A 14,062-nucleotide genomic window follows, 5' to 3' on the forward strand; every position below is an offset into this window, starting at 1 on the left:
CCCCAGGCGGCCGCGCGCGGCGGGCTCGCCCCGCCCCCCCGGCACCTCAGAGCAGCGCTGCCGCGGCTGCAGTCGCGCTGTAGAGGTGACCTCGAGGCTGACGGACCTGCGGCTCCTCTCAGCCATGGTCGGTACCGCTCCCCGAGCCGGTGGCCCGTCCTTTAGGCGGCGGTTGGGGCAGGGTGACGGCGGGCTGCGCCGCGTCGGCGGGGCGGTTGGGGCAGGGGGCTCCCCTCAGGTGGAGGTGGCTGCGAAATGGCGCCGGCTCTCGCTCTCCTCCTCCTCACCAGGCGGGCTCTGCTGCCGGGCTGTGCCGCCGCAAGGCCTCGGGGGGTGACTTGAAGGTGCTCTTGGTACCCGCGAAGAAACGGGCCCGCGGCGGGGTGACCTTCTTCCAGCCCGGGGACTTGGAGGTCGGTGTCGGCCCCCGGGATGCCGGCCTGCCCTCGTCGCTGCCTCCTCTTCCCCTCGGTGCGGAGGGCGAGCAGGGGAGGGCAGGCTGTGGTATTGCTGGGGTCACCCCGCCGAAGCGGAGCAAACCCCCTTGGCCTGGCGCTGGCCCTTCAGGGATTTAATCGCGGCTTTTCCTAAAGCCGGCGTCTCCGTGAGCCCCGGGGTAGGCGACGTTGTCTTCGAGAAGATGGGGATGCCTGCTCCTTAATTTCATGAGAAATTAAAGGTTTTGTGCGCAATTCTGAGTTAGCTCAAGGGGAAATGACTGTAAAACGTTTTCCTCCCTAGTTTCATCTCTGCTTGCTGTCAGAATTTCAGCTATTTCTGTAGGTTCTCCGAACTGTTAAGAAGTCCTTCTAGTTCTGCCCTGAGGTTACTGGATTGCTTTAGTTATCTGTGCCTTATATATATATATATATGCATACACACACACACACACACACATATTTGCACAGAGACCTTGCTTTCCTTTATAATCATGAAAACATCTCCATGTTTTTCTAGAATTTATACCATGTTATCTGAACCATAATTTTTAGTACTTTTCTATAGAAAAGATGCTTGCATGTTCTGAAACTTGGCTTATTATTTCAGCTATACTCTAAAAAATACCAGAATCTGTAGACATTGTCTATCCTACTTCTATACTCTTTCTATTCAAAATTTGGATTCTCAGGAGTGATCACAAGACTGCAAGTTTTGGTTTGTACTTGAGCTTTCAAAACGTTGGCTCCCATGAGTTTGCTGGTTTCCAGGAGAACTGCTATTTGAAACTTACTTTGCACAGACTTTTTAGAATGTTATTGGTTTTTACCTTCCTTTTACTCTTCCAGTTATGCATTTGGCATTGGGCAAAGGCTTTAAACTTCTGAAAAAAAGTCAAGTGTCTGATACAACTGCTATTAGCTAAATGAAATGGAATAACCTTTTAAGGGCACCTGTCTCAAGGTCATTTCTTATAGAAATAATTCCTTTGGAATTCAATCTATGAACCACAGTGCTGCTGGGGTGGCAGAAGTGCATAACTGCCTTGCTGATACTTTCTACCGTTTTTCCAAATACATTGTCACTGAAACTCTGCTTTAAAGAGGGAATAGCGAAGAGAAAGTTTGTTAAGCAGGCCTTAGACTTTTGAGGAGATAATAGTTTAATTTGATGCCTAAAGCATTCTTGTCAAGCAAGGTGGCATAGCTTACTTGGCTTTAATATGCAGGAATAACCTTAGGTTGTTGATATTTTACAGGCAGTTAAGTTTATCAGTAATAATCTTCATAGAGGTCTTTCATAACTGTAATTAGTAATGCAGGGTCCACCACTTCTGTAGACAGGACATAGATTGTTCTAGTTTAAACATTTGATAGATTGTAGGTTATTTCATATCATACTTTTACTTACCTTTGTAACCTCCTGAATCAGTTTTGCAGTGTAGTGCTATTTTCGTGTATGGAACTAATATTTTATTATCAGCGCTATTGCAGAGGTAATTTAGGCACCAAGTTCTTAAGCCAAAGTGTGTGTGGGGGGAGGGCAACCCACAGCTTCCTCACTTGATATTGGAAGCTTTACTTTTATCTGTGATAATTTAGGAGGAGGAGAAATCCTGTGTGTTTGCTGAATTAGAGGGAGAAAGGTATGTGGGGATGTAATGTTCGCTTTTTTTTTCCTTCCATTTTATCATTACCTTTACTACTCTTTCAGTTTCCTAAAACTTTTTAACTATACATTGGCTGTATGTGAAGTGGGGAAGGTTTTGAAACTAAAGCTCAGTTAGATGTTGTTTAATTTGCCTCTAGTTCTTGTATACCTGAGAGTGAGTGAAGGTCACCTCTGTAGTTACCACAACATGAAACTATTCTTATCGAAGCCCAGCAGAGGAGCCAAGTCACAGATTAAAGTGCCTGAACATTAATGTTGTGCAGCCTACAACTTCCATTGGGGAGCTTCTTATTTCTCTAAACATCCAACCTCAAATGCTCAGTGCTACCAATTTTTGTGTGTGATGTAAGTTTTTCCAGGGAGAGTTAACTATGTTTTGTAAAAAGTACCACATTTTTAGCTTGATAATCTAGGTCCTGGAATCAAGGGAAATCATCAAAATTTATCTTACACTAACTGCTCACAGTTGGTGCAGCAACAAGGGGGTTTGGGGAAAGCTTGTATGTGAATCCAGTGTACTGAAGGTTTGGAGGAAAAAAAAACCAAAACAACACCACCAAAACAACCTCCCCCCCATCCCCCCCCCCCAAAAAAAAAAAAAAAAGTAGGCAGTACTCCTCACTTTATTTTACCTTATGGTTGTCGTCCCTGCTCCAGCCCAAAATGGGGGAAGAACAGGAAGGATGGTAGTAAGCAAACATAATTTTTTAAAGAAGGTGGAGCTGAGTCATGACTGAAGGATCTTTATTTTTGTAACAACGCTAAATGTTAAGTCTGTCTCAGTCAAAAAAAAAAAAAAAAAGAAAATATAGTCCTACCTCTTTGCTTGTTATTTTCCATTCCTTCCCTTTCCTGTTGTTAGGCCAAATACTCACCATAATGCTAGCACATAGATTATTTTGTATTTTTAAATCCGATTAGCTTACAAAGTGCATACACTGAAAAAATTCTTGTTGACTTTCCCCTTTTGTGACTCTACTTCAGATTGGCTCACAGGTTGCAAAGGAGAGAGAGCCTGCCTTCTTAAAATCTTCATTCCATTCACTAGAAATTCAGAAATTACTTCACAATTGATTTCACATACCATATAATTCAAAGAAAGTGTGTTCTGTTCTGTGTGAGTTCCAGAGTAGCATGCTTAGCACAGGATTACTTTTTACATGCTAGTGATATGGGATTTTGCCACGTTAAGGTTTTGCAGCACAATAACTTTTCAGTACTTATTTTCCAAGCTAACACGATTAGCTGCCTTAAAAGAGCATTCATTGTTCCAGTTATGTAAATAAAATGTAGATTCTCCTTAAAAATGTGCTGAAAAGCTGACTTTAAAATCTCATACATGTCTTAGTCTTTGCTGTCCATCATCTTTTAGACATTATGGTACATTTGTAGGCTATAATGTTCCTACCAAAGAAAAGTGTACCAAAACTACTTTTGAGATTTAAAACTGTGAGAATCAATTGTCTGCTCTTCTTCCCCCTCCTTGCTGAGTTCTGACGAGGTGTGAGAGGATGAGACTCTCAATAGGACAGGTTCAAACGAACATAATGCAGTTCAATACCATAACTGGTAGCCATTTAACCAAAAATTTAAATAATCATTCCCATAACAAAGGCAAAATCATGTTGATGTCTAAATCCGTGAATTCAGTAGTTTAACTTTATCACTTATGCTCATTTTATGTGGTATGCATTAAAATGGGGTAAGTGGTCTCATTTTTATCGTTATCTAATGCTAGTTTGATGAAGCCATGCTTGGCTGGTCACTTCTGCATAAAGAATACACTCAAATCACCAAATGGTTTTCCTATAAATTTCAGTGACAGGAGTGTTGTTTGGGAAGGATCTCTGGAGGTCATCCAGTCTGACCTCTTTCTTGCTCTAAGTCTGAAGGTTGTCCAGTTCAGCCTAAAAGCAAAGTTTTTGCCACTGCTAAATCATGTCATACATGTATTTTTTTTTAATCTGGGTCTTGAAAACCACTGAGGATGAAGGTTGCACAGATTCTTGGGATATCCTGTTCCAGTGCAGCAGTACCACCCTAATCAAGAATTTTTCTCTTAATTTGTAGCCGTTGCCCTCTATTCTGCCATCTGCTGCTACTGAGAGGTGTTTGGCAGCACTATTTTTCTAACGTTCCTTGAAGTTGTAGTAGGCTCCTGTTAGATCACCCCTTATCTCTACCTTTCTAGACTATGCCCAGCTCCCTCAGCCTTGTCTTACAGGACATGAACTCAGAGTCCCAAAACTGGACTCAGTATTCCAGCTGCAACCTCACCAGTACTAAGTGAAATGCCTACCTTTGCTCTGCAATCTACGCTTTTCATACTGTAGCCCACTATGCAATTAAATCACTTCAGACATAATTGAATGTGGAGGATATTTTGTCCATAACTCAGATGATCATGTTCTAATTATTTGAAAAAGTGGGCATGACATTCCAGCAGGCTGGTTCTTGTGCTAGCACAATCTGCCCCAGCCCAGTTTCTTCTAGGGAAAAAGGGAGATACAAAAAACAGCCTTACAAAATATTGGGTTGTGAACAGCCTTTGGTATGTTATCCCTTTCTGTAGAACCCTAGAATGGTTTGGGTTGGAAGCGACCTTCAAAGCTCATCTACTCAAACCCCCCTGCCATGAGCAGGGACATCTTCAACCAGATCAGGTTGCTCGAGCCCTGTCCAGCCTGGCCTTGAATGTTTCCAGGGATGGGGCATCTACCACATCTCTGGGTAACCTGGACCACTGTTGTAAAAAATTTCTTCCTTATATCTAGTCTGACTATCCTCTTTTAGTTCAAAACCATGACCCTTTGTCCTATTGCAGCAGGCCCTGCTAAAAAGTCTGTCCCCATCTTTCTTACAGGCCCCTTTTGAGTACTGAAAGGCCACAGTAAGGTCTCCCTAGAGCCTTCTCCAGGCTGAACAACCTCAACTCTCTCTGCCTTATATTGTCAATATTAAATAACCTCTGGAGTTCTCCAAGTGCTGGTTCTACTTAACAAAATGGAGTTTTGCTATAGGGTAACCCATTTTTTTCTCCTTATTTGCAATATAGTAACATGGTGGCAGTCTTTTCCCAGTCTTTTGGAGTTTTGGGTCAGTTTGACAATGGACAGTTCTATTATGGATATTAGTGTCTGTATTTGTCCATAATTTAGCTTTTGTCTTGTAGATTTGTTAAATTGCTGCTTAACAGTTTAGTGAGCCAGTACTTTCAAGTCCACTAGATTCCTTGGTTTCTGGCATTCAGTAAGTTCTTGGTTGCAAGTAAGCATTTGAAATTCTTAATGGAAACAGCCCTCAAAATGGAAAGAATCTGAGAACTGATGAAAGTGTGGCAGCTCCTAAAACTTGTGTATTAAGTTTGAAGTATGAATGGGTAATCTAATGAATGGGTGCATGTCGTAACACATTCCTCCTAACAACACTGCCTGTTTAGTGTAATACAAAGTTTTTCAGATTGTCATTCCTGGCATTTTGGAAGCTTTTCCTGGAGCAATTATTAGGGATATTTTTGCCAGTGTGATCTGTTTCTGTAAATCGTTAGAGAGATTGCTGGTACTTTTAACAGAAGTATGATCCCAGGAGCAGGCCCTGATCTACATTTAAGTGCATACTTTCATCCAGGTTAAATAATTATAGCCTTATTTCTGTAGTAGCTGTTAATTTTTACCGTTCTCAGATGGTGTGAGACTGCAGTGTGTAGCTGTGGGTAAGTCTCTGTGACTTTCTTGCAGGGTGAACCTGTCAGAGTCCTGGTGACTGGAGCTGCTGGGCAGATTGCTTACTCGCTGCTCTACAGCATTGCTAAGGGAGATGTCTTTGGCAAAGATCAGGTAACTCTTATGCTGAATTATCACTTGTTTCTGCTGCACAGTCATGAATAAGCTAATGTCAGAACTGCAGTCCCCGAGACTCGTTTTCTTGTAGACACTCAGAATGGTTTGCCAATATGCAAGTAGTTTCTTCTTTAAGTGGGGAAAATGGAGGCCTACTATGTTTCACAAGTTTTCAGTTGTTGGTCATACTGAAGTTTTTCTGTAAATGGATTTTAAGTCTTGCACAAGATAGCAATTTCTAGCAGATAACAAGACAGATTAATTTTCGAAACAATTACACCCAACTTACACTAAACGATTTCTCTCTTTACAGCCTCTTGTTCTTGTACTGCTGGATATCACCCCCATGATGACTGTATTGGAAGGTGTAGTGATGGAGCTGCAGGACTGTGCTCTACCACTGCTGAGAGGTGGTCAAAATAATTTTTTCTTATACCCACAAGATGTTCTAGTACAACTATTGCGTCTATGAGTTCCTGTAGCTAACAGGAAGTAAACCAGAAGAAAATATTAGATGACCCTTTCTTGGTTTTAAATTTTGTGGAAGATAATTTAATTTAACTTAGGCTGTGAGCTAGGAAGAATGTCATCAAATGAGTTTTGTGTAAAGAATTGACTACACAGATACCTTGGTTTTGGTTTGTATCATCTAATCTGGGTTGTCGGCATGTGTAACAGATTGTCAGATACTTGTGCATTCATGCATTGTATTTTGGCCTAGTAGTAAAACAACATTGAATCTTTAGATACATCAAGATGCCTTTACTAAGTAAAACAAAAGAAAACAGTCTTTAGAAATATTGTCTGCATAAAGGCATATACTCAATCACTCATCAAGTTGGGTAAACAAGTTCTGATAGTCTAAACAAGCAGAAGGAAGCAAGTAGGTTACAGTACTTTAAAAAAAGGCATGTAGCTACCTGGTTTTCTACAAATCAAACCTTATTTGGTTTGAATTGTTAAAGGGAGAGGAAAACTTTTGTAAAAGTGAAGAATAGCATATACACATATGTATGTATATTTAGATAGAGACACATGAAATGCATTTTTTTCCATAGATTTCATCTGTGTTCTCAGAATTTATATCTAAAGCTTTAGATAAATATTTGTATATATAAACTGTTTACTAGCAAGTATTTAATCTGTGGAGTTAGGGCCAAATGACTGTACTTATATTTTTTGAATGGAAAGGTGGTAGTGTTGTCAGATCAGATTATGTACTATTTATGAACCAGGGGATATTCCTGCTAATGCTTTGCCATGAGTATTTATCTGAGATTTTTTTTTTTTTCCTCCCCCCTTCCCCATTTTCCTTTTTTCAGAGGTCATTCCAACAGACAAGGAGGAAGTTGCCTTCAAAGACCTTGACATAGCAATTCTGGTTGGCTCCATGCCAAGGAGGGAGGGCATGGAGAGGAAAGACTTACTCAAAGCAAATGTCAAAATTTTCAAGTCTCAGGGTGCAGCCTTGGACAAGTATGCCAAAAAGACTGTCAAGGTGAATACAGAATCTGAATCTTAAAAGTTAATTTTGCAAGTTATGTAGAGATCTAAATACATTGTAGAATGATGTTGTGCAAGCAGGAGCCTATTCAGTGCAGGCATTCCTTTCCTTAAGCCCTGGAAAATATACCACGGTCAAGATTAAATGAGATACAGTATGTTACATAGGTAGATGATTTAGTCTTTAATTTGTTCAGTGAAAAAGATCTTGTATTGTATTGCTATAGTCCACACACACTTTGAACTGATTATCAGCAATTCTAAAGAAAACCCTAAAAACCAAAACAAAACAACCCACCAAAAACCTACATTAAAAATAAAGCAGTGTTCTGCTCATTATTTCTCTTTTCTGGGAGAACTAAATTATCTATTTGCAGCTGCCTACTTCATATCCATCTGTGGCTTTAACATAATGGCCCTTAACTTCAGTATCAATATGGAATTACAGCTGCACAAAAAATCAGCTTTATCTGGGTTGTTTGCATCTTGGTCTTTGGAGCATGGAAGCTTTTAATTGTTCTCTCTCAGATTCCTTCAGCACAGTTAATGGGATCATGTGGCTGCACTCCTACTGCTCTTAATCTCAGACCCAGACTCCAACTGTGCTTTGTAACTGACTTTTTAATGTCTACTTCCTCTGCTGATGAACTTCCTACTGCTTCTAAAGACTTGTTTGCTTCTTTGTACAGTTGGAATAAAAGCTATCAATGTAACTATTGCAAAGTAATGGAAAATTTACTGAATTCACTTTTAAAAGGGGAAATACATAGCAGATTAGCTTGTGTGATTGAAAGTATATGGAGCTTGATGTTAATCATTTGAGGGACATAAATAGGTGAAGGATGAATAAAAAGCAGTTTTCCGTAGTAATAAATTGATCTAAGTTCAGGCAATATTTTACTTCTAACTGCCTATGAACATAAAAGTAAGTAACTATTCTGGTTTTCTTAACTATCAAGCAGTGGCAGCCGGTCTAGGAACCATTTAAAAGGTGATGGTGAAGTGACTGGGGTGACTAGTGTGTCTTGCTTGCCCTGTATCTAGTTAGCATGGCATTTGAAGCCAGGCTGTGAGTCAGTGTGCAGATCTTCCTAGAAGTCTTGTTCTCTTTCACATTTGAATGTCAAATTATAAGGAAAATACCTAGCTAGAACATATTTTTCTATACAGTTATAAAAGACTCGGTGACTATGAACAATGCACATATAAAAAAATCTTGTTAAAGACAACCAAGAGATTTAGGAAACTTAACTTTTCGATAGTTTCTTTGAAGGCAAAGCCATGTATTTCACGTGAGAGAGCTGTTCTGCAGAAATAGCTTCTTTATCTTTTTACATTCCCCTTCCACTTTTTTGGTTTTAGGTTGTAGTAGTTGGGAATCCAGCAAATACTAACTGCCTGATTGCATCAAAGTCAGCCCCATCAATACCAAAGGAAAACTTCAGCTGCTTAACTCGTTTGGATCACAACAGAGCTAAATCTCAGGTAAAAAGGGCCTACTGAAAGTAGAATGCTTTCTGCTGTCTCTGCTAAATACAAACAGAGCAATGCTTTCAAAGAAGCCTATGAACCGAGAAGCTGAAGTTAATACAGTCGACATCTTTATTTTCTGATTAGATTGCTATGAAACTTGGTGTGACTGCTAATGATGTGAAGAATGTCATCATCTGGGGCAACCACTCCTCCACTCAATATCCAGATGTTAACCATGCAAAGGTAAACATGAAAGGAAAGGAAGTTGGAGTTTATGAAGCTATAAAAGATGACAGCTGGCTGAAGGGAGACTTTATCCTGGTAAGATCTCGTTTGTTTTAAATTGTCATTCTATGCTTCTGCTTTCTCCTAACCTCATATGACATTGTAAACTATGTAAGTTACTTAGTGAAGCAGCTCTTCCTATCTCACTAGAATAAATCATCTTCAGATAGCTTGTCTCTATCAGTAACTTGCTTGTGAAAAATTTAATGTGCTATGAAACTTATGTAAATACCACTAGAAAATCCATTGGAATGCTAAAAATGATTCAACAAAAATAATTTTAATCATAGCTCAGGTGCAACTCATCTGACACACTAGCATTGTTGACTCTTCACTATTCACTTTGCAGATGAAGCAGGATGATCTTCCGTTTGCTGCTCACCACACACCAAAAAAGCCCAGCAGGCCTCCACCTGCACACGCATGCACGCATACACATGCTTTCCAAATCGAAATCTATGTCCTCATCAGCAGCATTCTGAAAATTATTTCGAAAAAATTAGAAAACACCTGCAAATGTTTTAATGTAGGGTAGTAATAAATAATAATGTAGGGTAGTAAACCAAAATAATAGTATTAATTGATCAAGAGCACAGGCTACCTAAAGGCAATGTCAAGTGAAACAGGATTACTGAAGCCCTTGATGAACATGACTCCAAGTAGCTGTACTTTGCTTGGTATTGCAATGTTACTGTTGTGCAGAGAGCCAGGTACTCTATCTTAGCCAAGGCACCTTTAGTTGGGGACTGAGGATGTGTTTTGTCAAATGACTGTGCTCTGTCCTGTCTCGTTTTTGGATACAGCTTATTCCAGTTCATTCTTGTTCCTACAGAATAAATATTTGTATGCTGGCAACCAAAGTTCATGAGCCAGAGTGTAAGCAGAAACCTGTCCTTGGCCTTGATCGTGCTGTATCTTATGTGGCCAAGGCAGGTTACTGGTTTGGCCTTCTAGGTACATTGTAATGCTGGTCTATGCTACAATACTTTGCCAAAGATAAGGAGATTTCATAATTCCTGCTTTCTAGACTGGAGTGTCGTTGGCATAAAGCCTTACCAAAACATATTAAAAAATATATATATAAGGTTTAAGAAGCTATTCTAATTCTAAGAAACACAATTTTTAAGTACAAAATTTCTAAATATAAATTTGAGTATTGGGAGGTAGAATCAACTGTCTTCAGGAATTAAATTAATTTTATTCATTAGATATTGTAGGATTGAGACCAGCAAGTACTTCATGTTGGTATTCAGCACAAAAAAATTAATTCCCAGTGTTACTCTGAGTCATCCGTTACTGTTGACAAACACAAAGTCTCTTGGTGGCAAAAGCTTGAAACATCTGGTTGGTATGAGAGAAGTCAGTGGGTTGCTAGCTGTAAAACACGTACTAAGAATTGAGACAGCCTCTGAAATATTCCATTATGTGCCTGTCTTGGCAAAACTCTTCTAGATTGAGTTTCTGGATTGTGTGTTACGTTCATTTAGTGATAGAACTATATCTTGACTGATGAAAGGTGATCTTTCCTCATGGCATTTACTAACAGCATTTAAACTAAGACATGACTTTGCTACTTTACAATTTAGCAGGTTTTTTTCTTAATTACAGACTGTTCAGCAACGTGGAGCAGCTGTTATTAAGGCTAGGAAGCTATCCAGTGCAATGTCAGCTGCCAAAGCTATCTGTGATCATGTGAGGGACATCTGGTTTGGCACTCCAGCGGTAAGATGTTACTCTTGAGTAAGTGCTTGTTTGTCCAATGCTTTGATTACATGGCAGTGTCTTTGACCTCAAGCACGTATGTGTGTTGAGAAAGGGAAGAATCTGTCTTTTTCTGAAACAAAGTGTGTCACAGGAGATGCAGTATATTGGAAATTAAAATTTTGCTTGCTTCTAGCAGTGAAAAATGTATTTATCCCTTCCTCTTCTGTTTTCAGGGAGAATTTGTTTCCATGGGAGTCATTTCTGATGGCAATTCTTATGGTGTTCCAGAAGATTTGCTATATTCATTCCCTGTTGTGATCAAGGTAACTAGATTGTATTTAAGTCTAAGGATATCCTGCAAGGACCTAGTTGAACTGTCAGATAAGCTTGTTAGCAGCAGTGCTTTTAGTATGCAGCTTCTGGGACGTAGGGGTTTTAGCAGTCTTTCACGTATGGGACCATTATTCACCATTTTGTAGTAGTTGTACTGATACCAGAGTAGAATCTGACATGACTAGCTGATGGTGGTTGTATTCTTTATCTGAAAACAAAATTAACTTCCGCCTGATGTGCTTTTTAAGGCTGTAAACTAGGTTTCTTACATTGCAGAGTTTCCTACAGGCTGAATGAAGCTTGTTCTCATATGAAGGGGCTTTTTGTCTGTTTTCAAACAGGACAAGATGTGGAAGTTTGTTGAGGGTCTTCCTATTAATGATTTTTCTCGTGAGAAGATGGAGCTGACTGCAAAAGAGTTAACTGAAGAGAAGGAGACTGCTGTGGAATTCCTCTCCAGTGCATGACTAGGCGATGAGGAAATACAAAATAATGTAAGAGTGCAAGAATCTAAAAGTCGTCTCTAAGTCTGTTATCAAATACCATGTTCAAGTCAACTGTTTGTGGCAATTGTGTATTTTAAAGTACATATGCTTACTGGTACTGTTGTGCCTATTTAGTTATTAGCAAAAAGATTGTTAAAGAAGTAAAACTAGTTTGTTGACCAAACTTGTTCTGTTTAATACTAGTTGCTTTCTGTTTATGATACAGGATAATTATTTGCCTCAGCCTTGGCTACTAACGCACAATCTCATTTTTGATCAGAATTTGGCACTATTGGCACATGTCCTAGTCCGTGATCACTTCATCATCCTATGGCTTAACTCAAAATGAAATTAGAATGCCAATAGTTCTTGCACCCACTGTTCAGTGACTCAAGTCAATCACTGGACAGACTTGAAGTATATACTGTTCACTCTGGTTATGCTTACAATGTTTGTCAACAGAAATATTAAAATATGTTTAATCACATAATGGTCTGTTGGAGTTTATTTGCATGTTTTAATTATGTAACTAGCAGAATTTGATAGTACAACATTTAAAAAAAAACAACCCTAAAAGCCCATTTTAAGAAACCGAGGGAAACTAGTTTTAAGAAGCTTTATTGATGACTAGCACTTCCATTTGTCTTTCCAAGGCAAAATTGCTTTATGTCAACATCACACACAAAAAGCCTAAAGGCAGGTTCGTACTCCAGCACTACAATTCAAAAGCAGTGTTGGTACTGTAGCTCAGCACTAATTTGATTGTAGCTTCAAAGCCTTTTGTCCCAGGAGACAAGTACTCACTTGGTTAAGACCAAGTGAGGTTAATATACTTTCTTAAGAGTGTTCGTAGTGCAGCCTGCAAATTTCAGGAAGGTTCAAATAGATTGTAGTTTAGTTATTCCTTTGCAAACACACAGCTGAATGTTGCTTAAACTCTTCTCCTAAACTTCTGCTTTTCTGTTTCTACTGTAGTAATCTACCTTTTGCAGACTTAAAGGATTTAGAACAGATTTGTTGTTCTGGGAATTTCTTAGATATGCTACCTGTTCTGTTTGTTTTCTAAGCATTTTAAATACTTCCTGGCACAGAGTTCAAACTCTCACAATAATGGGATTTTCTCATACACAGTGTCATTGCTAAGCTTTGGTCTGTCCTATTCTGATATAAGTGTTTCTGCTTTGTACTAAAGTAAATCTTGGGTCTGTCATATCTGGAGTCATCTCACTTCCTCACTGGTTTGTTGTCATTAAATGAGGATTCAACAAGTAGAACTCTTTTTGACAGCAAAAAAGCTTAAGATGAATTCTAAGTAAATTGAATGGTTTCTTTGAGGATTTATCAACTAAAATATAAAATAAATCAGCAAACATCAATAAGCTTATCCTTAAAAATAAGTCTGCTCTCAGAACAGTACTGTAGCTACTAAGTACAGTGACAGTAATGCAACGAAGACTTATTATACATAAATAGTTGAAAGGGAAAACAAGCATTTCAGAAAATGGGAATGTCTGCTGTAGCACAGGCCAGCTGGAGACAGGGTACAGTAAGTGAATGCCTTGAATATTTATGAAGCAGCCGTTGCAAGAACTTACACATTCTTGCAGTCTTAGGAATAGACAAGAAGTAAATACACTGTATTTTGTCTCTGTTTTTCTTATTCCTCTAAACCCCTTGGAGATTAGCCATGGAGAAATGATAAGAAATTTCCTGTGTCTGTCTTTAACAGCAGTTTGGGAACTTGTGCAGAAATTAGGGAGTTAAGGAAAGTTGCCAGTGTGGTGACTGCATTCTGATGTTCCATACAAACCCAGTAAAATCTCATTTCAACATGAACCTGGGGACCCAAGGGACTAATTCCAGTAATTACCATGCAACAGCTTATTTTAAGACAATGTTTTTTACAGTGAATGTTACAGGAGATAGCTACAGTGCACACTGTTACTCAGTTTAAAAGGGCTACAGGCTAAGTAAAGCAGAATACACATCTGTGCCTGAAAACCATAAATAAGGTAAGATAAATCCTGCTGGTGTGCAGTATGTTTTGTGCCATACCTACAGAAACATCACAATGTATGGAAGAAGCTTTTGAAAGAAAATCTGAAAGATCTGGCAACTTAAAGTACACAAGTATCAAAAGTTATTCTTCAGTTAGTGATGCGTGCATTTTCAGTATATACCAAATTTCTCTGCAGGAAGGAATTTCACATCCACTTTTTACTCACTGGTTACTTCCCCAAGAGAACAAAAGTTAGGGCTTCATCAGCAACTCCCAAATGAGTACATACAAGCATACTTTGAGAAATGAATCCTGGGGGAAATTAAGATTTG

At 39.2% G+C, this 14,062-nt stretch overlaps 1 protein-coding gene across 1 annotated transcript; it reads left to right on the forward strand.

The window, feature by feature from the left end:
- The first annotated feature begins 29 nt into the window (after nucleotides 1-29).
- Nucleotides 30-12,221, forward strand: MDH1 (malate dehydrogenase 1). Its single transcript, XM_065632754.1, has 9 exons — nucleotides 30-127; nucleotides 5,847-5,945; nucleotides 6,262-6,358; nucleotides 7,271-7,446; nucleotides 8,814-8,936; nucleotides 9,069-9,245; nucleotides 10,818-10,931; nucleotides 11,147-11,236; nucleotides 11,588-12,221. The coding sequence occupies exons 1-9, from the start codon at nucleotides 125-127 to the stop codon at nucleotides 11,711-11,713; spliced, it is 1,005 nt and encodes a 334-aa protein (XP_065488826.1). The 5' UTR covers nucleotides 30-124; the 3' UTR covers nucleotides 11,714-12,221.
- The last annotated feature ends 1,841 nt before the right edge of the window (nucleotides 12,222-14,062 follow it).

This window comes from Caloenas nicobarica, chromosome 3 (genome assembly GCF_036013445.1).
Source record: "Caloenas nicobarica isolate bCalNic1 chromosome 3, bCalNic1.hap1, whole genome shotgun sequence".
Lineage (NCBI taxonomy): Eukaryota > Metazoa > Chordata > Aves > Columbiformes > Columbidae > Caloenas > Caloenas nicobarica.